At 51.8% G+C, this 23,824-nt stretch overlaps 2 protein-coding genes across 11 annotated transcripts in view; one reads left to right on the forward strand and one right to left on the reverse strand.

Moving 5' to 3' along the window:
* Positions 1 to 7,544, forward strand: part of Ciita (class II major histocompatibility complex transactivator) — a 50,736-nt gene extending 43,192 nt beyond the window's left edge. For 8 of the 9 annotated variants that reach the window (XM_087202917.1, XM_087202916.1, XM_087202918.1 and 5 more), the window contains 5 exons: positions 874 to 960; positions 3,113 to 3,196; positions 3,321 to 3,404; positions 4,317 to 4,421; positions 4,922 to 7,544. In XM_087202917.1, coding sequence (XP_087059043.1) covers positions 874 to 960; positions 3,113 to 3,196; positions 3,321 to 3,404; positions 4,317 to 4,392 — 331 coding nt within the window. In that variant the 3' untranslated portion in view covers positions 4,393 to 4,421; positions 4,922 to 7,544. The remainder of the gene's footprint in view (positions 1 to 873; positions 961 to 3,112; positions 3,197 to 3,320; positions 3,405 to 4,316; positions 4,422 to 4,921) is intronic. The other variant, XM_087202913.1, reaches the window with a different exon arrangement.
* On the reverse strand, positions 37 to 23,544 carry Dexi (Dexi homolog). 2 transcript variants are annotated; one of them, XM_004864885.3, is made up of 2 exons: positions 22,635 to 23,544; positions 37 to 3,524 (listed from the first exon to the last, which is right to left on the reverse strand). In XM_004864885.3, the coding sequence occupies exon 1, from the start codon at positions 23,069 to 23,071 to the stop codon at positions 22,784 to 22,786; it is 288 nt and encodes a 95-aa protein (XP_004864942.1). In that variant the 5' UTR covers positions 23,072 to 23,544; the 3' UTR covers positions 37 to 3,524; positions 22,635 to 22,783. The 2 variants fall into 2 exon arrangements, with proteins under 2 accessions (XP_004864942.1, XP_004864941.1); XM_004864884.3 differs by lacking the exon at positions 37 to 3,524 and adding an exon at positions 8,796 to 9,439 and having other exon boundaries at positions 22,635 to 23,542.
* Positions 23,545 to 23,824: the final 280 nt, after the last annotated feature.

Here is a 23,824-nt window from a genome sequence, read left to right on the forward strand (position 1 = left end):
GCAAATGCATAAATAAATCTAAAATTATAAAGTACATAGGAATAAAAGTGAAGTTTAATTACAAAATTATATTGGGGGTTGAAATAGGAGAGAGGAAGGTTAAGATTTATTGGGAAAAACTTATCGGCAGAATGGCAACTTTTTTTTAACTGTTCTGGATTCTGGAAAGTTGGAGATGGATAAACGTGGATTGATTGACCTTTTCTTTTCTTTCTTTCTTTCTTTTTTTTTTTTTTTTAACTGAATAGAGGTTATAAAATCTGTCCACATTCCCCTCATAATTAAGAGTGGGATGGCCAAATATTTCACCAGAATTCACTTAGCTATTTCTTTGATTATAAAAAACTGGGGCTCCTCTGTTAATTTAGAGTGTCTTAAGTAACACTGTAAGCTAGATTTCATAAGTCTCCCTTACCTCTCTCCCCTCTGTCCCTTTGCCCTGAAGTATTTATTGAGCACCTACTATGTGCTCAGTACTGCTATAGACACAAAGATATAATCGTGACCAAGACATACACAGCCCCACTCTCTGCAGAGCCCACCACTTAAACAAATAACATAGACACTCATTTAATTGCGGTGCTGATGAATGGCCCGGAGGGAATAGAGAGGATGTTATAAAATCATTAATAGGTGGAGGAGAGGAGCCCCCCTGAACAGCTCACCCCATCCTCCTACTTCAGGCATCACAGGACTCTTATTTGTCAGTAGGTAGTGGAGGTTTACCCAAGGCACCATCACAGTTCATTACCCATGACTGGCCGCGGGTGCACTGTCCCCCTTTGCAGCACAGGCTGCCCTGTGGGGCTCCCAGTGGGGCAGGCGGATGGACGCTGTTGTGGTCCTGAGCTCTCTCTGGCGATGTCCCCGCAGCCTGTCCCAGAACAGCATCACGGACGTGGGTGCCTGCAAGCTTGCCGAGGCCCTGCCCTCGCTCTCTGCATCCCTTCTCAGGCTCAGGTGAGTAGGGTTTCTGCACTGAGCAGGTGGGCTGGGCCTGACACCAGGACTCAGGAAGCAATCACCACAGGTCCTGAAAATGGGTGGGAGGGGGAGTGGTGTGTGCAGAATCCAGTATGGACACGGCTACCTGAAGCTGGGTGTCACCATCGCCCTAAGCAAGATCAGCAGGACCCAGGGGAAGAAATCTGGGCAGATCGCTGACTGGTCCTGAGCCGCCGGTTTCTCATCTGGGAAACAGGATCTACCCTGATGGCCTCTGTAAAGCGCAGGGTGCAAGGCCTGACTCTGCAGCAGTAGCTACTGCCCCCACCCCACCGCATGGGAGGCAGGACTAAGCTTTCTGGATATCACTCACATACTAGTCCGTGCTTACACTGCCACCTCCTGGTCAGCCTAGGAATAGCCGGCAATTCCTTCCAGTCTGGTACCAGAGACTAGCAGCAAGAGCAGGGCATCCCTGGCTCTCCTAACTCCCCAGCTTGGGAGAAACGTCCCTCCCCTTCCCCAGCCCTCATCACGTGCTGAGGACAGCTCAAGTCAGACTCCAGGAAAAGTGACATCTGGTCCATCTCTGTGGATGTCCTTCCAGCCAGGAACACAGGGTGCAGCTGCACAGGTTGTGCATTGTACAACTCATAGCTGTACATCATCCATGTGAGCAGTGCCTACCCTGTAGAGCTGTTCCAGGCATCTGATATTCTCTAACATGAACATGGGCCAGAACCTGTACTAGAAAGCAGAGATACAACTATGAACAAGATGCGTATTCTTGCTTTCAAGGTTTTTGCCCAGTTAGCAAATAAGCAGAGACATAAATAAAGTATTTTGATATAGTGATTTATGCTGGAAAGAAACCAACACAGCCTGAGAGCATGCAATAGAGAGGATTGCTGGAGGAAGTGACCAGCTTCCTATGGGGAGCTCTGAGGGAAAAGCACTGAAGCAAGAGGAGCAGCAGGTGCAAAGGCCCTGAGGTGAGAGAGGTTGTGGTGGGCAGAGAGGATGAAGGACAGAGGTAGGAGAGGTCGCTGAAGCCCAGATCAAGCAAGGGGTGCTTATAGGTGAGGCAGAGGCATTCCTGGCTTTTGCTGGGTGAATGAGAAGTAGGAGGGGCATGTGAAAGTGATATCTGATCTGATGTGCACATTAAGAATTATCAGGCTTGGTGGTGGAGCACTTGTCTGGGATGTGTGAGGTCCTAGGTTCTATCCCAGCCCCACAAAAAGGGAAAGAAAAAAAAGAACATGTATTTCATAGACTAAAGTGCCACCCACACGAAGACACAGGTGGAAGGATGAAATGCTGCCAACTAAGCTGCGACACTCTCGGTCAAAGGTCGCGCTCTGATCTCAGTGAGATTCAGATGTGGGCTTGGGCATCTCCACCTCAGAGATGCAAGGACTCCAGCTGCCTGCAGAGAGGCGGCAGGGCCTCCTGGGTTCTAGGACTACTGCAGGGGAGGTTGTGCTGCCTCTGCCTGCCACCTGGCCAGCCGCGATATCCGGCCCACTGGGGTGGAGCCTGAACCCTTGCAGCGGTGAGGACCTGCTGCCTTTGCATGGAGCCCTGCTGTGCAGCTCAGGGCTGAGCCATAGCAGCACCGGCCTGCGGAAAGGATGCTTGGTGCTGTGTGCTGCTGTGCTGCTGCTATGCATGGTGGCCCCAAACGGAGCTGCCCCAGTGACTGGGTTTTTCTCTTCCTGCCACCAATGCCAGTCACACCTTCTACAGGCACTCAGTGAGGGTGACAGTCAGGCCTGTGAGAGTCATAACCAGAGTTAACAGTTCACCTACCAGCATGAACTCTTGCTCTTCCCCATAGTTTGCCTGTGGCGATTGTACAGATGAGCAGGCTGGGTCTCAGGGGGTTTCAGTAACTTGCCCAGGATTTCACAGGAGGCAGGAGGCATAGCTAGGATTTGAACCCAGGAAGTCATTTCTCCTGAGAGTTTCCACACTCTCAGCCAAGAAGCAGCTTTCTTTCAGTCCTGCTGCTCCTCTGAACCTACTGCGTGACCACAGAGAAGCAGCCTCAACTCACTGGGCCTGTTTGCCCCTCTAAAATGCGACAGCAATCTCAGTTAAGTGTAGATTCTGGGAGCCTTCTCCCAGCACCCCAAAACTCTTCCATGGCCTCTGTCTCCGGCAGCTTGTACAACAACTGCATCTGCGACGCTGGCGCCGAGAGCCTGGCACGTGCGCTTCCTGAGATGGGGTCCCTGCGGGTGATAGAGTGAGTGTGGGCAGAGTCTGGGCAGCAGGGAGGCGGGGGTGTGTCTCCTGGTGCATCATGGGAAGGTCTTGTCTGGAGATGGGCGGTCCCAGGGCCAGGCCTCAGAATGAGTCTCTCTCCCCAGCGTCCAGTACAACAAGTTCACGGCTGTGGGCGCCCAACAGCTGGCTGCCAGCCTGCGGAAGTGTCCGTACGTGGAGACCCTGGCGTAAGTCTCCGCAGCCGGTGTGGGGCTCAGCGTGTGTCTCCAGGGCTCAGACCTGCTCTCCTGCCCCAGTGTGTGGCCTTGGGGCGGGCAGGCCTATCGTCCTGGCCTCCGTTTCTCCATCTGTAAAATGGAGATGCTAATAAGCTCTGGCCTGGACGGAGTTGGGAGGTTAAGTTAATTAAGCAGTGTGAAGCTCCTAGAATACCAAAATACTCTCACTTCATCAGAGTGAGCCATATAAATTGTCTACATTCACTATTCTTGACCCATAAGTTGGAATTTCATATGGTTTGAGTTTATTTTTTTAATTACTGCATCATGATATCTAATGCCCAATCCTGGTATTTTATACTTTTTAAAAGTATTTTCATCTATGTAATCGCTCATGTCTTCTAAGATGGCTAAGGAAGGTTTCATAAGACCCATCTTGGCTCACAGATGAGGAGAATAAGGCACAGAGCGGTAACCAAGCTTTTTTTTTTTTTTTTTTCCTGCACTAAGGATTGAACCCAGGGCCTTCACACACTGAGCTACATCTCTATCCATTTGCAATTTCTTTTAAATTTTGAGGCTGGATCTTGCTAAGTTGCCTATGCTGGGCTCAAACTTGTGATCCTCCTGCCTCAACCTCCCAGAGTGCTGAGATTACAGGTGTACACCACTGTGCCCAGCTAGTAACCAGCCTTTCTGAGGTCAAAGAGCAGAACCAGAAGAGTCTCAGATCTCAGAGCTCCTTGGCCTCTCTTTCCCCACAACCGCCCAGCCCACACATACCAGTCCATAGTGGCAATCTGGGAGGTCGCTGGTGCTCTAGGCTGAGTGAAAGGAGGGATTTGGGGGTCATCTTGCACTGGGGGATCCCAGCCACCTTCCTTCCTCTGGCCTGGCTGCTGAGTCCCATGCTCCCCACAGGATGTGGACACCCACCATTCCGTTTGGTGTCCAGGAACACCTGCAGCAGCTGGATTCCCGGATTAGCCTGCGATGACCTTCCTGTGCCCTGGAGAAGGTGACTGGGTGAGCTTGGGAGTGGGGAGCACAGGGACACCTGGAGCCAGTATCTTTGAGAAGTTGGGATCCATATAAATAAGGCAGGGACATCAGGCGGGCCTGGGTGGCCATCTCTGGACCTGTACATTGCCTGGGACTCCCCATCTCCATGCTGGGTCCTCTGGAGATGTCCTGGGGCTGAGGATCCCCTCTGCGGTCAGGAGAGAGACCCAGGAAGGGCAATGGGGCCGGGTATTCTCACCCCACAGCCTGAGTGTTGGAAAGTCCTGCCTTTGGGACTCCCAAGCCTTTCTCACTGTGGGCTGCCCCAGTGCCCTGGATGCATCTTCCTAGGAACTTGCTTCTCACTGTGAAAGGGACTGTCCCCAGTCCTCGGCTCCCTCTGTGTCCGCTCCTCTATGAGCTGTGCTGCAGTCCCCTCTAGCCCTCCTCCATTCCCATGGTCCCCTCTGTGAGGCTGGCCCACCTAAAACACCTAGCTCATCTCCCTCTCCTGACCCCCACAGCAACACTGAGGACACTGACCACGTTGGACCATGGACTGGGTACCTGTGGACAGAGCTTGTCTCTGGATTTATCCCCTGAGCCTCAGTGCCTGGCATCTGGCCCCTGTGGACTCAGGGCTGGCGCTGCCCAGCTGTGCAGGACCCATGTCTTGCTCTGTGGGAAGACCCGGCCCAGCCCCAGGCTCTTCTAGGCCCCGGTAGACACCAGCCTTGTTCAGCTGTGGAGAGCCCCAAGGCAGGTGTGGCCCACCCCGGAGGACTGAGGCATTCCCTGCAAACACTCTCGGACAGCCACAGTCAGGCCAGCATGAGGGGCTGAAGCTACCATGTGTCTGCCTGCTTGGGCCCCAGTCAGCCTGGTAAGAAGACCCTTCTCCCTGCTGGTTTCAACCAGACATCTTGGCAGGGCCTGCTTGATGCTCTGAAGATATCTGTGGACAACCCCGATCGGCTGGCCCCCCAAACTGACAGGGATTCTACAGCAGCTGCTATCTGTCTGGGGCACTTACTGTTTGCACTAACTATTGGCCAAGGTCAAAGCTGGGCTGGCCTCTGATCTTAGCCAGCGAATGGTTACACTAAGGGCTGAGGGGTGGGGAGACAGCTTGGCACCTCACCTCGTGCCCGCCCTGGGTTCTTTGCCTTCCCTGTCTTTTTTCACTACATTTTAAATGTCAGTCTCTTGGGAAGGGCTGGGGTTTGTTCATACCATGATTTCTACTCTGGGGACCTACTTTATGGTTAATCCAATGCATACCAAGCCATGCCAAGGCATGGTGGCTTGAAACAACACCAGCATCCATTGGCTCACGCTCCTGTCATTTGCACAGGGCTCAGCAGGGACAGTCCCCCGTCCCCTCGGCATTACCTGGGGCAGCTTGAAGGTTGGGCTGGGCCAGGTGATCGGAAGGCTCCTCCACCTGCATGTCTGGCACCTGGCTCTGGCTGCTGGCTAGGCCCTCAGCCTCTAAGGAACATCTGGGTGGAGACCTCTCCATGGGAAGGGATTTGGGCTTCCTCATAGCATGGTGCAGGATTGAAGGGGGATCACTCCAAGAGAAAGAAATCAGGTAGAGACAGGAGAAGAGAGGAAGAGGAGAGGGAGACCACAGGGACAGTTGGTGACTTCTTTATAGCTTAGCCTTACATGTCACACCAAATTGTTTCTGCCATGTCCTATTGGCCAGTGTGACGGGTTACTTCTATCCTACTCCCCCCACTGTGCACACATGCATACAGTCGCACATGTACACACACACACACACACACACGCACGCACACGCATGGAAGAGTGTCCACCTGGGCCAAATCCTGTCTTCCCTGAAAGGGTCTTGCTTGTGGCTTCCTTCTATTTGGTGGAAACTCATTCTTAAGCAGTCAACAAGGCTGAAGCCGTACAAAGGGGAATGTTTTCCTCGGCCTTCGGCACACCACTCTGTCCTGGGAGCCACTTCTTAGCCAAGCTGGAACTCTGCTGGGACTGCGGGAGCTGGAGAGGCTCTTGGCAGCTCTGCTTTCCACACAGAGAGCCAGCAGCATGGCTGTTGTTTTTCACTTAAGCCTGTCCTGCTGGCCAGAAGCCCGATCGTAGATTGATGGGGACAACTTGCTCACTGCTGGTGGCAGACAGGAGTCAGCTATTCAGCTATGGCTCACACCCCGAGTGCCCCCAGTTTCCCACACTCTGCTCCTCTCCCCAGAAGTGGGAGTCAAGGTCAGGAGCATTGAGGCTCAGCCTGACCCTGGCAGGCAGTCCCTGCAGTGGTAGAGTCTCCTCCATTGGCACTGCAAAGGGTGTCACATGCTGTCACCCAGGTTTGGATGGTGAAGAGCTCAAGCATTGCTGCTCAGGGGGCCCCTACATTTGCAGCCAATGTGAACTCCATGGAACCCCCATGAATGTTGCCACAGGTGTGAGCACCAGGTGACTCTGGTGCAGTCACCTACTGCACCTGTCAGCCAGGTGGGCACACCTGAACCCTCTGCTTTTTGGTCTGTTAAAATGAGGTCAGAGGCTCTGGTTATTCATGATTTTTGAGTGGTGGCTACCGTTTACTTTATGAGTCAATTCACGTTGCACTTATCACAGTGCAAGGGACGCAGTAAATGTTCAGTAAATGTTAACAATTATGGTTACTATGAGTCTGTCCTACCACTGGGCCTCAATGCAGCTCATCATGTATACAAGTAAGGCTGCCTTGTGCCCCAGCATCCTTATCTGTAAAATGGGCACAGGACCTTCCTCACAGGGTTATGTGACTATTCCATGAGCAAATACATTGAGAGAGCCTGGCACACAGCTCAGTGTGTGCTATCACCGTTACACACCTCTGTTTCATTCTTGCCTCTGCCGGGACTGTTCTTCCCACCTCCTCATGTGGCTGACTTCTCATGCTTCAGGACTCGGTCAAGGACAGCTCCCCAGGAAGGTCTACTGACCACACACACAGCCCTCCCTGGCCGCCCACTGTCCAACTCCATTGCAATTCGTTGTCCGCTCTTTTCCTAGGCTGTGAGCTCCAAGAGGGCAGGGAACTTGACTGCTGTGTTCCCTGCTGCCCTCTGTGCCCAACAAGGTGCCTGTGTACAGTAGGTCCTTAATAAATGTAGAATGGACGAACAATCCTCAGCCAACTGTGCTTTATTCATTCTACAACTTCATACCAAATACACAGTGGTGAGTAAGATGCTCAGGCTTCTGGCTCTGGAGACTGTTGCATTTTAAAAAAATTTAAAAGCTCTCTGACAGGACTTCCAGGTGTGCTCGGCCAGCCTGGACACTGCACAAAGGCACCTGGATCAGGATGAACTGTGGGCTACACAAGTCTGGGGTCTGGGTACAAAGCTGTGAGTCCTGGTGTGTGCATCAGTCTGGAGGGTCAGCCTTCTGTAATTCACATGAAGTCATTTTAAGAGGCCGGTGGCTGGGTGTGGTGGCACATGCCTGTAATGCCAGTGCTCCGAAGGCTGAGGCAAGAAGATCACAGTGAATTCAAAGGCCAGCCTGGGCTACTTAGGGAGTTTGAGGCCAGCTTGAACTACCCAGCGAAACCCTGTCTCAGTGACATTATTTATGGTCACTTCCCCTTAAAGGAAGGAGTCAAAACATCAGCTGGATCTGTGATTTCTTTGGAGGATCTCTGTGCGCGTACAGGGGCAGTGTGCTGGAATTGGTCCCTGAGCCCTGTTTGTGAGTGCAGAAGCGAGGCTGGAGGACTCAGACAAGAAGGCACAGTTCCATGTGCAGCGAACTTGACAGCAGGCACCTGCTCAGCCTGCCCTCTCCCCTCGGGCCTCTCCTTCCGCAAATGCCGCCCTGCCCATGCAGTTTTCCCAACCCTCTCAACCACCTTCTTTCCCCATCTCTTCTCATCCCCTTCCTTGGAATCCTATGCAGCCATCTCTAGGGCAACAGGCCAGGCCTCAGTCTCCTCGACTGCATGATGGGGCTTTTCTTAACCTGGGGTGTGTGATGGTACTTTGAAAATCCACAGTGCCCTGCAAACTGGGTAGAATTCTTGCCATCTTTCCATGAGCCTGCCAGTTAGCCCAGTTCTCGTTCATTTATCCCTTCCCTCTTTTTAACAGAGTTCTACCATGCTCCCTGAGAGGGCTCCACAGTACCACTTCTGTGAGACTAGGGCCTGAGTCCCAGTGTGGCCAACAGGCTTTCCTACCATGCGCCACAGCTGCTCCTGGCTTGCTGGGCTTGTGGAAGCTGGGAGAGGTCAGCCTGGGACTCCGGCCTGTCCATTCTCCAAAACCCACCGAAGCTCCAATTTGTGGGGCTCTGCCTTTTTTGCCTGTTGTCATCCTCAAGGTACATAAAAGCTTTTCCAAAGCTCAAAGAAGAAAAAAAACAGGCCTAAGAAACTGAAGTTGCATACATTTTTTAATCGAAATAAGTCAGCCTCCTAAGTATTGCTTTTACAGGTTTATCGAAATCAAGTATTCACACTACTCACATTTTCAAAAATATATTTCTGGCCCGAGGAGCAACACGGCACCCCTCAGCATGATATCTCAGTTCTGCTGATTTGCTGAAGAACAAGCAACTTGAAATGAGTAAGTCAAAGCCCTACCCTCGGCCCTTGACATTTCCTCAGCTTTTTTGTCTGAGTCACCCCCAAAGCAGTCACTGAGACCAGACTTGGGCTATAAACCCAGCTGGGCTTAAGGCTCAACTGGCAGAGAAAGGACCTACGAGTCGCCTTTGGGTGTGGCTGCAGCTTCGTTTCGTAGTGTCTTCTCCGGAGGTGAAGTGGGGGAAGCAGGTGCCACGGGGAGCGCAGTGCAGGCGGCAGATGCGGGCTGGGCTCGTGTAAACATCCATCCTGACTACACGAAGTCACATGCCAAGGCCAAGGCCAGGTCCTCGGGGCGAGCGGGGACGCCTTTCCCCTTCCGTGGGGACAAGGGCCTTTTCAGCCTGGGCACTCAGTCCCAATCTCTCCTTCCCTTCTCCTGGGTTCAGGTGAGGACCTCTCTGTTGGCACAAAGCTTTGCAGGGGAGCAGGCCTAACAGGAAGAAGGATGTCATCAGCAAGGAGACCCACCCTGCGACCGGTCTGGCAAACTCAGTCTCCTTCCCCTCTTCAATTCCAGGAACCACTAGAAACCTGCACTCAGCCTGGGATGTTTTTCTATTTTTATTACAAATGCTTTTTAATAAATTTATTTAATGTAAGAGGCTGCGGGCTGGAGAAAGGGTGCACTTCTACATGGAGAAAAGCACTGTCCTGGCTAGGGGGCCCGGGGCCAACGTCCAGGCAGGCTCAGCTCAGCAAGCTTGGAGTGGGCGGGGCCTGGAAGCTCCTCCCACCTGGCCCGGAAGCCAGGGCCCACCAGCCAAGGCTACTCAGCAGCCACACTTGGCTGCCCCTCCCAGGCCCCACACCAGGACCCCAGGCAGGAACTCTCTTCCCACTCCCTCCACCATCCAGTGGGTGCCAGCGTCACAGCAGCACCCTGTATCCCAGGCCCACCTCCTGACAGCCCCCCACTGAGCTTCATCTTTGCTTGCTCAGCCTCTTCCTTCTACAAACTTCATTGAGCATCAGCTAGAATTATCACGTCCGACATGGAGTCTGCAGCCTTGTTCAACAGGGTGCTACTGTCTCGGGCGCGGGCTGATCGGTGGATGTAGGGGCTGTTCTAGGCTCGGTGTGCTTAGCAGCATCCGTGGCCCCTGACTGTGAAATGCTGGAAGCCCCTTCAGGCACTGTTACGGCTAAAAATGTCTCCAGCCCCACTTCTGAGGGCCACCTAAGGGGCGGAACTGTTTGCATTGAGAAATCCATGCCTCCCTGTTTTACAGGCTAAAAAAACAGGCTGAGAAGGCTAGTGACAGCTGCATGACTAGGACAGACAGAGCTGGCTCTGGACTAGTAGCAAAGATAGAGATGACCACAATCAAGATAGTGCCCACTCCCTGAGCACTTGTTGTGTGCCACAAGGTACAGCAGTGGGTACGGCTCTCACCCCTCCCTAGGGCACTGGCCAGGCAGCTTCCAACCACTGGGGGTGGCGCCTGTTGGCCCAAGATCTCTCTTGGCCCCCGGAACCTGCATGGCCCACAGGCTTCTAGGCCAGGTAGGGTTAACCCGCCCCTGCACCCTGCAACTGCCCTCCACTAGGGCCAGCCAGCAGGGCAGGGCAGGGCGGGGCAAGACCCCAGCTGCCTCACCAGGGGCTGGGTGACTCAGGTATTTTCCAGCCACTCTCTGAGCTCAGTGCCACAGAGGTGACCTGCTCGATGAGGTACCCCTTACTGGTCTCCTTCCCTTCCCTGCCTCGCCTCCCAAAAAAGTAACTTGCACCTGAATCCTCGCCTCATGGTCTGCTGCGGTGGGAGGGGGCGGCAGGCTGAAAGGGGATGCACCATTCAATCCTGACAAGTCCCAGAGCTAGGTACTATTAAGACTCCATTTGATAGGTGAAGAAACTAAGGTTCAGTCAAAAGGTGCTCCCCTCAGACATGCTGGACTCAGTGGTGGTGAACCTATGGCATGCGTGTTACTTATTTTTCTCTTAGGACAAAAGATGTTATTGTAGGAGTTGTTTTTTCCAAATCAAAACCTCAGTATTCAGGTGTAATTACAGTGTTGGTACCTTGCAATAAATAAGTGAGTTTGGGGTGGCAGTTTGGCCACTCATCTCTAAAAGGTTTGCCATCGCTGTTCAGAGCCTGGCTTTCCCCTCACAGCTTTGTCCCACTTCAGATTTTATTTTTAAGTGTGTGTGTGTGTGTGTGTGTGTGTGTGTGTGTGGTGCCAGGTATCCAAACCCAGAGCCTTACACATGCCAGACAAGTGCCTACTACTGAGCTACATCCCCTGCCCCATTTGAGATTTAAACACTACATGTCAGACCTGGCTGTGGGCACACTGTGAAGGTGGCCCCGGCCTTTGAGACACACAATCTACCTAGCAGGCAATTTCAGCCTGAGATAACACACCCATCAGTGGGAAGGAGGTGACCTCAGGTATCAGTGGTACTTGAAGGGCATCTGGAGAGTGGGAAGGATTGGGGAGGAGAGGGCCAACAAGGCCACCAGCCTCTAGTGGTTTGGTACAGGGCGGGAGTGAGGTGGCCAGGAGGCAGGGGACAAATCAGGCAAGTTTCTATGTCTTGTGCCAGACTCATCTGCCACATGCCAGCTGGGAACATGTCCCACCACTGCTCAGAAAACCTTCCTTGGCTCCCACTGACCCCAGAGAACCTGCAGGCAGCAGGGAAATAGGGGCTACAGCAAGGGCATTCTGGGATTCCTCTCCCATCGCCCCAGAGTGCAGCTGCTGCTGACCTCCCTTTGAGGACCCTCTGGGGTGGGGCTGGTGTCAGTGGTGGTGCTGAGACCCCTAGTGACCAGAACCCTGCAGAGCTATGCATTCAGATTTGCCCTCCCCAGTGCTCACAGCGGTGATCCCCAGGACCACCAGGGAGGCCTCGCTCCTTGCCTCCTGACTGCTGATGGCTTCCTATCCAGACCCCACAGCTGCTGGGCTGGCTGGAGGGCCCATCATGTGAGCTCACCTCGCCTCTAGGGGCATGGGCCTGGCCCAGGCTCCGCTGCAATTGACTAGTGCTCTCCTCTCTTCACTGGACTGCTCTTCGGGGTCACCTATTTTTAGCAGGTGATCAAAACCTTTATTTCACTTTAAAAAGGGCTGATTTAAAGAAAACCATATGAGGAATAGTTCAGGAGGTTGGCAGACACAGCAGCACACATGACAGTCGTGTAGTGGTGGGAGACCTGATCTGAATTGGTTCCACTCGCTCCACAGCTGAGAATGGGCCTGGCCAGGGTGGTGACCTGTAAAGTCACACAGCGAGCTGAGACAGAGATGTGATCCCTGGTTTCAACATGCAGCTAGAGGGTGTCCTGGACACAGCTCCACTTTCATCTGTGTGACCTACCTTGGCTGCTACACACCAACCCCTCAGTTCTTTGACTTGCAAGTGTGGCCTTGGCAGATCTCCGATGACAAACACCACGACAGCTGGCATTTATCAAGCACCTCCTTCTTTCTGTTCACCTTGTACCAGCTCCTTTACCTCATGTCAGCCTATTCCTCCAAACAAGGCCAGAAGGTAGGGCTGAACAGACCCAGTATCCCTGCACTCGATGGGGCTCAGAGAGGGTAATCGAGTGGTGCAAGACCACACAGCTTGTACCTGATGGAGCCAGGATTTGAAGCTCATGGTCTAATCCCAAACCCTTTCCTCCAGGCATCCAGAGCCTCAGGCTGAAAACATCCCAGACACACAGCCTGTGGAATCCAGGGCAGCAGGTTCTCTACCCTCCATCATCAGTAGAACACAACAGACAATTCATTAGCCATCAGTTGTCTTGCCTTCATCTTTCTGAGGCTGTAACCCTTCATTACAAGCCATTCCAAGGTCACTCCCAGGAGCTGGACAGTCGGAGCTGGGGGGCTTGCTTTCGTTTTCTGAAGGACAGCTGGGAAATTAATCCGTTTTAAGAAGCAACGAAGCAACGCTGTCTCTACTCAATACTTCTGGAGAGGTCAGGTGTGGTGACTCAAGCCTGTAATCCAGCACTTGGACGGCTGAGGCAGGAGGACTGTTGAGAGTCCAAGGCCAGCCTAGGCTACGTAGTGAATTCAAGGCCAGTCTGAACTACAAAGGAAGACCCTGTCTCAAAAAACAAAACAACAACAAAAAACTTCTAGGGAGAAGCTGCCTCAGATGGGATTAGGATTAAGTGGGAGAAGGGTTCTTGTCCTGAGAGTGCTGGTGGGGAGGTCCCCTGGACTGAGATGGTTCCTTTCTGCAGCTCATTGCCCCATGTCCTGCTCTCTGGAGCAGTCAGTGTGAGCGCTGGAATCGGCCCGTGTGGGGTAATTCTGGCCCTGCCTCTTCCGAGCTGTGTGACCTCAGGGACATTACCCAACCTGCCTGGGCCCATTTCCTCATTTGCAAACGGGATGATGCCCACCTCACTGGGAAGTCTGGCAATACCTAGCACACACAAGACATTGGCACTCGCTGGCCTGTCTCCTTCTTTTCCCCACCTCTGTTCCCAACTAGAACCCAACAGCAGCAGAGAGAACTACCGTGGCCCAAAGACTTTGACTTTAAAGTCCAGCTGCTCACTCCTCTTTCTCCATGCCCCTAAGGACCTGTAACAGTGGCCAGTGGCAGGACCCACCCAGAGCCTTCTCTGTTCTGGGGCAGGCTGTGCAGCGGGGGCCTCACCTGGCTTACTTGGGGCATGGCTGGGGTCTGGCCATTGCCCTGGCTGCCACAAGGCCACAGCAAAGGAGGAGCTGCCCGCCTCCAAATTGGCCGGAGTTCCAAGGGAAGCCAGTATCATGGAGGAACAAGAGCCTCTTCCTCACATCTGGGGTCATCAGTCAAGGCCGTGGGAAGATCACTGGTCTATAGTATGCCTGCAGCTGCCACTCCCCAAGATTCCAGAAGCCTTTCAGAAAGGCAGCCATGTGTACCATACCCGAGTCTTGTCATATCCAAGGACCACCTGAACTACTGTCACGTTAGTAGAACAGGTTGCATATCCCCTGTCTAAAGTGCTTGGACCAGAAGTGTTTCAGATCTGGGATTTGGGAACATTTGCATCCACATAATGAGATCTTGGGGATGGGATCCAAGTCTAAACCCAGAATTCATTTATGTTTTATATATTCCTTGTGTACATTTCCTGAAGGCAGTTTTACACAGTATTTTTAGTGTACCTGCATTGTGACTGTGAACTGTCCCACAAGGCCAGGTGTGGAATTTTTCACTGATGGCATCAGGTCAGCACACAAAATTTTTGGATTTTGGAGCATTATGGATTTTCAGATTAGGGATGCCCAACCTACATTTTAAATCAACGGATTTTTTTAAAAATTCAAGCTTTAAAGGGAACATGTATGTCACCATCAGGAATAAAATACAACATCACTTGTGATAAACAGAAGGCAATGCTAAAGATGCAATGAAGATGAAACTGCCCAGTCTAGCTTGACTCCCCTGAGCCTAACGCTGGTCGAAATGAAAATGCAGCAAGTACTTAGGCAGGGCAGGGCATTGCAGGCCGGCGCCCTCTCCTATTTCCCAGGGATACCCCCCTTCAAGGCATCTCACTGGAGAGGCTCTGGGAGAGCACTGCCACCTCAGAGCTGGGCATCTAGGGTGAGGCGCTGAACCTCCCCAACCCTCAGTTTCCCTCCCTGTCTAATGCAGCTAATGAGCCCTGCCCAGCCAGCTTCAGAAGGTGATGCCCACGGGAAGCCATGGAGTTGTGGGAGAGGCAGTTATTTTTAACCACCCAGCCAAGCATCTACCAGGAAGGAATCCGGCCTTACCCTTGGGGCCCCAGAATGACAGCTGTGAGGATACCAGCATCACTGGGACTCACCAGGCAGCAATGATCACCACCTGGGCCCCCAGAAGAACAAGGGTGTCCTAGGAAAGGATCCCTGGGTTAGCGCCTCCTCTGGGTCTGTCACACACCATTAACGTTGACTGTATTTATTAAGTGCCAACTATATACATCCATCACCAGCCCACCGAATGGGCACAAGCCCTTAGGACATTTTTTTTTGGTATGGGGATGGAACTTGGGCCCTTGAGCTTGGGAGGTAGGCAGCAGAACCACTGAGCTAAATCCCTGGCCCCTTAGGCAGGCACTATTATTCCCATTTTACAAGGAAGGAAACTGAGGCTTGGGGAGGTGAAGTCACTTGTCCAGTGTTGGTGGAGCTAGGATTTAAACCCAAATGTTTCTGACTGCAGAGCTTCTAAGCAACAACTTCAGAGGGTCCAAGGAGGCGCCTGTAAGCAAAACATATACACGACAAGCAAGCAATTCACTTTACAGTGCTCGCTCGGTCAAGAGCTTTGATTACTTCGAGGACAAAGTTCTAGTTTGGTCTGGCACCTTCTTTTTTGCCTGACAGTTGCTAATCTCCCTTTCAACAAAGGGAGGGCAGACTACAGGCCCTGAGCCATTCACTGGCTTTAGTATTTGGCCAGAAGTTAATGACTTTGGCACTCATTTTTATCTATGCCAGATGATGACGATTTTCTCTTTACAGTGACACAGACATTCTCTGAAAAATAAATCCACATAGGCCGGGTGTGTTGCTCAGTGGTACAGCATGTGCTTAGAATGTGTGAGGCCCTGAGGTGGATCTCCAAGCACCACCCAAAATTTTTAACAATAAAATAAATCCACATAAAAAAGTAGATTAAAAAAAATGAAGCGATAAATGTAGTGTAATACACCTTAAACTATAAAGGCAACTATAGTAGCCTGACAGCAGAGAGAGCTGGCAGACACCACCTCCACCAAGCGACCAAAGTCAACAGGCCCAGTCTGTTGGGACAGACAGCTTGGTGGTGGACACCATCCACGCTCTCCTCTGTGCCACTCCTGCCAAGAATGCACTACCTGGAGCTTATCCGAGGAAGAAACATCAGACAAACTACATAGGGAGACAGCCCACCAAATCCCAGACTCAGGTTATTAAAAAATGCCAGTAGTAAGAAGATAAAGACCAACAGCACGGTACTGGCAAAGAAACAGACCCGAAGATCAGTGGAACAGATTAGAGGATGCAAAAACAACTCCAGACACACTCAGCCACCGCATCCTTGACAAAGGAGCCAACCACCCTCACTGGAGGAAAGACAGCCTATTTAATAAATGGCCTTGGAAAAACTGGATTTCAACCTGCCAAAGATTAAAACTAGACCCATATCTATCACCATGCACTAAACTAAGATTGAAGTGGATTAAAGATCTAAATATTAAGACAGAAACACTAAACTTGCTGGAAGAGAAGTTAGGTAGAACTCTTGAAGACATTGGCATAAGAAAAGACTTCATGAACAAAACCTCAGTAGCACAGGAACTAGCACAAAGAACCAACAGCTGGGATCTCATCTTTTAAAAAAGTTTCTGCACTGCAAGAGAAACCACCAATAGAGCTAAGAGACAACCTACAATGTGGAAAAAATTTTTAGCAGCTGTACCTCAGACAAAACTACTACCTAGAATATATAAAGAACTGAAAAAAAAAATCAGACCCCCCCAAATTTAAAGACCCAATTCAAAAATGGGCATCTGAAATGAACAGACATTTCTCAGACAAAGAAGTAAAGCAGCAAATAAACATATGAAAAAATGTTCAACATCACTGGTCATTCGAGAGATGCAGATGAAAACAACACTGAGATTCCACCTCACACCACAAATAATGGCTGCTATCAAGAAATCAACCAATAACAAATGCTGGCGGGGGTGTGGGGAGAAAGGAACCCTTCTCCACTGCTGGTGGGAGTGCAGACTGGTGCAACCACTGTGGAAGTCAGTATGGAGATACCTCAGAGAACTAGGGCTAGAGGTCCCATTTGACCCAGCTATTCCCCTGCTGGGGATCTTCCCCCCAAAATTAAAAGAATCATACCACAGCGATATATGTGCACCCATGTTTATAGTGGCACAGTTTATAATAGCTAAAGCTTGGAAACAGTCCAAGTGCACATCAACTGGAAACTGGATAAAGAAGATGTGTTTTTTTAAAAAATAAAATGGAGTACTATTCAGCCACAAAGAATAAGAAACTAGAGATTTATAGCTAAATGGATGCATACTGAGGCCATACTCTTAAGTGAAATAAATAGGACACACATGTGTAAATACCAAATAGTTTCTCTGATGTGAGAAATTGAAAGTGCAAATAAGGATTAAAATGATTAAAATGAATAACTGATCATTTGAAATAGAAAGAAAAGGTCCAAAGGGGTAGGGGAAGTGGGAGGGGAAGGGGAAAGGAAAGAAGGGAAAGGAAAAATTATGAGAAAAGGAAAAAATGGAAACAAAGTCTTTGTAAATAGGGAAGGGTCATGTACAGGTACAAGCACCCAATGATAAATGTAAACGTATTGTTTACCTAAAATGCACCAATGAAAGAATTTAAGCGGAAAAAAAAAAGAAGATAAAGACCAACTGTGGAGCTATTCCAGACTGAAGAGACAAAACGCACTGGGTGCCTTGGGATTGGGTCCTAGATCCCAACACCCCTGTCACTGTTAAAGGTCACTGTTGGGACAAATGAGAAAATCTGAATAAAGTTATAGATTAGCTTAGTCACAGGACTGCATCAAGTTAAATGTGCTGACTCTGGCAACTGTACTGTGGTTAGATAAAAATATCCTTGTCCTATGGAAGTATACACTAAAACATTCAGAAGGAAAGGGGCGTAATGTCTGTGACCCATTTTCAAATGGTTTAGAAAAGCAATTACACACATACGTATACACGAGAGGAGAGCAAGCTCACTTTGAGTACATGAGAAAATGTTAACTGCTGCAACAGGTGGTGTATGGGAATTCTTTATACTCCTACAACTTTTCTGTAAGTACAACACTGTTCCAAAACAATTGTTTTTTTTTAAAGAAAAATTCAGAAAAAAGGAGCAGTAGTGTATCTGAGGCAGGCCTGGCAGAAACAGTTGGAGCTGTGTGTGGTGGTGCACACCTATAATTCTAGCATTTGGGAGGCTGGGGCAGGAGGATTGCCATGAGTTCAAGGCCAGCCTGCATTACATAGTGAGACCCTGTCTCAAAAAAAAAAAAAAAAAAAGAAAAGAAAAAGGAAATTGAGTTGGTATTTGAGGAGGGGGCTTAGGAGACCCTCACTAAAGGGTCTTTCCTCTTCTCTCCCTGGTAGCAATAGAGCTGAGACAGGAAGCCTGCTTGGCTGCCTTCGACTCATCCCTTGATCCTTTACTTCCCCTTTCTGAGCCCCAGTTTCTTTACCTGTGAGACTGGAATAAAGATGTCTACCCCTTCATTGTCATGCTAGTTTCCCCAAAGCAGACTATGCTTTCAGAAGTTGCAGGGGGAAGAAAGATAAACCAGAAATACAAATGGTTGAGTTCAGCAAACAGAGATGGGGGTTGTGAAGGGTGAGAGGTAAGACTTGCCTGTCTCGGCTGAAATCTCCAATAGTGTGAACTCAGGGCCCAGGGAAAGGGGCTCCTGGGTCTCAGTATCCTGAAGGCACGCTGGAGCCCTCTCCTGTCCCGGCGGGTGGCCAGCCCCGCTATACCCATCCGGCGAGCCTCCTGTCAGGAATGGGCTGGAGGGCTGGCTGGAGCTGGGGGTGCATCTGCTTCTCCACACCACCACCCGCATCTCTCACCTGGATGGCAGCCTCCCCCTCCTGCCTGGGGCCCAACACCTGCCCTGAACCCTGCCCCAAGCTCCTCAGGCTCCCCATGGGATCGCCCACGACTCCAATGTGACTGTGCCCACGTCCCCGTGGAAGGTTCAGGCTTCTGAGCCGGGCAGTGACAAGCCCAGCCTGGGCATTCTGCTGACAGCACAGGCTGCAGACCAACAGGAAAAGCGAAGGGCAGGCAGACTGGGAAGAAGCCCCGAGGCCTGGGGTGCTGGAAGAGGCTGCGGAACTCTGTAGTCAGATACCCTGAGCTCCAGATCCCTGTTGCCCCAGCGTTCCCCAGACTTCTAGTTTCCAACCCGGAGAGAGCCCTTCTCCAACAGCATCTCCATGTGCCAAGAAAGGGCTTGTGGGCACTGCCACCTTCATTAGGAACTGGGACGAATCAATCCAGCTGAGCTGCCCAAGCACCCAAACGGCTGGGATGTGAGGACTTCCTCTGGCTCCCAGGCCAGCTGAAGCAGCCCTTTCTCCTCCTGATTGCCCACTCCCTAGTCCTGGGCAGTAATTAATGGAAAACTAGGAAAACTGCAGAGCCAGCTCCCTAGAGCTCCAGATCTAGTGCCCTGGAGGGTCCTAGGCAGGAAGGTAGACTCAGCAGTCAAGCAGACCACACCTGGAGCTTCCCTGAGCCTCAGGCAGCCAGGCTTTCTTTGCTCATGACAGGAACACAGGTCCAGGTTTATGCACTCACATCAGCCTGTGTGTACACACCTCCCATCATATCTGACTGTTAACAAGAGCAGTTAATATCATTATTCACTATATACAGGGAGGTCTGTTTAATCCTCACAGCAAGGCAGATTTTCACTATCCCTGTTTTATAGAAGAGGAAACCGATGCAGGGGGAGGTTAAGGGGCATACTGAAGGTCACAGGTAGGACTGGACTTGAACCTAGGTCACAAGAATCTAGGGTCCTGGCCCTTAACCTTGACCCTAATACCACCTCCTTGAATAGGGGCTCAGCAAATGTGTAAAGAGCTGCATTACGTGAGTACAAACGTGAGAGAGAGAAAGAGAGAGACCCCCAGGCTCGCCTCCCCCATCCCCCGGACCCACATCAGCATTTCCTGGATTGGCTTATGTGTCCACCTGAGAATAAGTTAGAAAAAAATAAGATCTGACCTCTGCTATTCCTCCGCTTACAGTAAGGGACCCAAAGATGAGGACTAGTGAGATCATCTTGAGATACTTCCTGCAGAGTTCTTCCGTTGCTGGTCACCCATCCTGCACCCTAGGGTCTGGGCTTCTCCATGCCTGTAGCCAAGACCTCCCTCCCAGTCTGGATTTGGGGACAGGGAGGAGAGAGTGCTAGGGCTGGCTTCCATCATGTCTCTGGCCCAAGTGTTTCCCACTTCCTGCGGTCAGGCCCTGTCACTCCAAGAGCTTTGCAAGAGTGTCCCCAAGAGACACTTCCTGGAATTTCTGCTCAAACAGCACTTGCTGTAAAATATGTCAAAGCATTTTGGCTTCACTTTTCAACTCAGAATATGCCAATGTTCTCTGTGGAAGTGGAAGTGTTTCTGTTGATGTGGTAAGAAGGTAAAATAAGACATTCTTCACCAAGTTACACTGTCTCAAAGTCAAGCACTTGGCTTGGGGACAGGGACTCATCTTGGGATCACCAAAGCCTAGCACAAAGAATGGCAGAAAAACAAGCAGGGTCAAGGTTTGCTGAATGACTGAATGAGAGATTATATGAAGGGCCTAGAACCAGAAATGGTATATGGTCAGTAGTACTGATTCTGAATGGATCCCAGAGGTTCTACTTCTGACAGATGTTCTCAGTCTGTTCCTCTTTCCCTGTATTCAATGACCTGGCCTTGTCCCAAGTCTCTGCCCATAGAACAACTAGTATTCTCCTAGCTGTCTTCTCTGCTTCTATACTTGCCCTTCAGCCCATTCTCCCATGGCTACCAAAGCTATCTTTGCAAAGGGAAAGTTGGATTGTGTCATCCCCTGCCTAAAACCTTCCAGCAGTTTTCCATTGTTCTTGGCCATGGCATTCAAAGTCCTGCATAGCGTGGGCCCTGCAGGCCATCCCTGACTCTTCTGAGGCTGCTCTTCAGCCACACTGGCCTCCTTTTGGTTGCTGGATGAGGCAACTCTCTCTCATCTCAATGTCTCAGATTGCAGTTGCCTCTGTCTGCTGTGCTTTTCTCTGGCTCCAGAGGGCTCAGCTCAAATGTGTTAGCTCCCCACAGGGGCCTTCTCTGACCCCCCCTAGCTAAAACAGCCTGTCCCTTCTTATTCCCTTATCTTCCCTACCTTATTTTATCTTAGTTTCCTTTACTCTATATAGTGCATCAAACATGAAGCAGCTGTGAACCACCAGGGAAGCCCAGTCCTTCTTGCATGCTTTCAGAGCTCTTGCCAAGCCTTGTGGGCTTTTCGGAGACCTGCTAGTCTTCCCCACCAGATGTCAGGAGGGCCAGGGCCACGTGTCTTGCTCACTGTGTTCACTTCCCAGGCATGGTATTGAACAAAAAATGGATGGTAGGCAGGTAGGCAAGGGAGAAATGCAGACCACCTGGCTCTTGACTCCTGATATGATCTCACTGCCCTCAACCTTTCTTTCTTCAAAGAAATCTTGCTGTTGGCCCCTTAGGAGAGCCTTCTGCCCCCAAGCACTGCTGCAGCAAGTCCTGCCTCACCTTGCATCAGCCTCTGCAGTAGACTGAATGTTTGAGTCCCTCAGTCTCTAAATTCCTATGTTGCAACCCTGTTGCCAATATGATGGTATGAGGAAGTGGGGCCTTGGAAGGTGATTAGTTCATGAAGGTGGAGCCCTTGTGAATGGCATTAGTGCCCATCTTATAAGGACTGTGAGAAATAAATGATTGTTGTTTAAGCCACCCAGTCTCTAAAGTATGCTGTCACAGAATCCAGAATTGACTAAGACACCTGCTGACTATGACCATGCTGGCAAAGGCAAGTAACATAGCAGAGGGGTAAATACCATCTGTTTACCAAAGGGAGCCCTTGCCCACCACCTGAGCATCCCTTTCTGTTGTTACTTAGGCTCCATGTCCAGCAGAACTCCAGCATCATCCAGCCACAGGGTGAGCCAAGGAGTCCCTGCCTGCCTCGTGACCCCTCATGGAGCTGACAGCTGCCCAACAGTCTGCCTGGCACACATGTTCTCGCTTTCATTTAGTCCAGCTGCCTCTCCTTCCCCTCCTTGCTGGGTGACTTTGGCCATTCTTACTCCTGCTGGGACTTTCATCTTCCTGCCTCTAACACACAACACGGGCTGAACACACAGATCCCTGGTCGAAGCCCACAGGCCGGACTTTACCACCTCAATGCAACGATCCTGTGGTCCCTTCTCCTGCTGACCCAAGAGGCCCTTGAGGCTCTGCATTGCCTGTTTCATGAAGGCAGCCCGAAAAGCTGGTAGCCCCTGCAGATCAGAGCTGCGGAACTGATGCGCTAGGGCACCCTGAAACCTGACTCCAAGGCAGCCGCAAATCCAAGGCCAAAAAAAGTACAAGGTTCTTTGCTGAAGGTTTCTCCTCTCACAGCCTTGGCTTGGAGCCCTGCACTCAATTCCCACCCAGTCCCCTAGGGACCACAGTGCAAAGGTGATCAGTGCCTGGCTCCCTACCCCTTCTGACACCCCCAAGTCTTCTTACTTCCAGGACTACTGAGAATCCCCAAAACGCCAAGGTCATCATGAAGACAGGCTGAGACTGGTGGTGGGAGGAGCTGGAAGCTCTGCCTCAAATAGATTTGGGTACAAAGGCTTTTTCCACAAGCCATGGGGAATAGTTCCATGGCTACCCCAAATGTAACATAGGCCCTGGGACCCCCTCCCTTTTCAACAGCTGTCCCCTTAACTAGGGAAGTTTTCCAACCCCAGCTGAGGGCCTGAGAAGGGTCTGGTCATTCCTGGCGTCCAGCTGGATCCGGAGCCTGGTGCAAGGATGTGCTTCTGGTCTGGGGACGCATCCTTCTCCCTCACCCCAACCGACCCTCACTCCCAGAGCACTTACAGGCCTTGGAGGCCGGGGAGGATCTCGTCCTGGGGTCCCACCTCCGTCCGGACGGCGTCCCCAACCAGGAGGGGTGGCATGATCTGGGCAGCTGGTCCAGGCCAAGGGTTACGGATCGTGGAGGGGAAGGGGATGGAGCAGTTAAGAACCTACTCCAAGTAACCATCGAAGACATCGAGCTCTGAATCGGCATCATAGAGGCCAGAGCCGGGGTCAGAGAGCACGCCAAGGTCCACAAGCGCCTGGTCCAAGTCCTCAGGCAGGAAGACGAGGCCCACATTGAGGACGATGTATTCCATGAGGAAGGCGTAGTACAGGATCAGCACATTGACGAAGAACAGGCCCACGTAGAACATAGAGGGCAGCAGCGGAGGCTGCACGTAGGAGACCAGGGTGCCCAGAGAGTCCAGGTGGGCTGCGACCCGGGCGCCGGGCATGCAGGGGGCGGCGAGGGCGGCGGCAGCCCGGCGATCCCAGCGACCTCAGCCGCTGCGGCGCCAGGGCGGCCGGCGACAGGGCAGCTCAGCCATCCAGGGCCACCCCGGGGCTCGACCGAGGCGGCGCTGGTGGCCAGGTAGCCTCCAAGGATGTACGGTGGCCTCAGCACCCCTAGAAGTGCGCGTACGGCCCTCCTGACCCACTGGGGGGCCAGGCGGGACCCTGGAAGTGGCCAGGCGCTGCCCGGCTTCTTCGCTGCGCGACGCTTCCTCTCACTGGCCCTCGCGGCGCCAGAGGGTCCCCCACCGAAGCTCAGCGTCGAGGGCCAGTCCAGGCTGCTGCCACTCCCGCCTGCCCCGACTGTTCCCCGAGGTCCCTGGGCATCCCCGCAGGCCCAGCATCCAAGGCTGCGGGCGCCGCAACGCTCCCCTGGTCTTGATCCTAGCACCACCTCCCGAGCGGCCCAGCGCTCATTGGCCCGCCGCCTCTTGCCCACGTTCATTGGCCGGCTCAACGCCCGCGCCTATTGGTCTGAGTGCTCAGGAGGACGGGTAGTCCTTCGCTCCGCCTTTCCACGCGCTAGCTTCAGAGTTGTTCTCTTGGATGCTGTCTGCACTCCGGTCTGTGGCGGGCTTCGCTCTGCGGGTCCAGAGAGCAGGAGGAGGGAAAAGAAATTGAACCTAATTCCATTTTAGAAGTATCGCAAGGCCACGAAAGCTGGAGGAAACCGCGGGCTTTCTCTGCACCTTGCT

The sequence above is a fragment of the Heterocephalus glaber genome, unplaced genomic scaffold (assembly GCF_053883595.1).
Source record: "Heterocephalus glaber isolate CG9 unplaced genomic scaffold, H.glaber_assembly_v1.0 deba00001781, whole genome shotgun sequence".
Taxonomy (NCBI): Eukaryota; Metazoa; Chordata; class Mammalia; order Rodentia; family Bathyergidae; genus Heterocephalus; species Heterocephalus glaber.

What these genes read in the sequence shown, in the direction of transcription:
- Dexi (XM_004864885.3), bottom strand. Translation starts at nt 23,071, where the DNA reads ATGCCCGGCGCCCGGGTCGCAGCCCACCTGGACTCTCTGGGCACCCTG.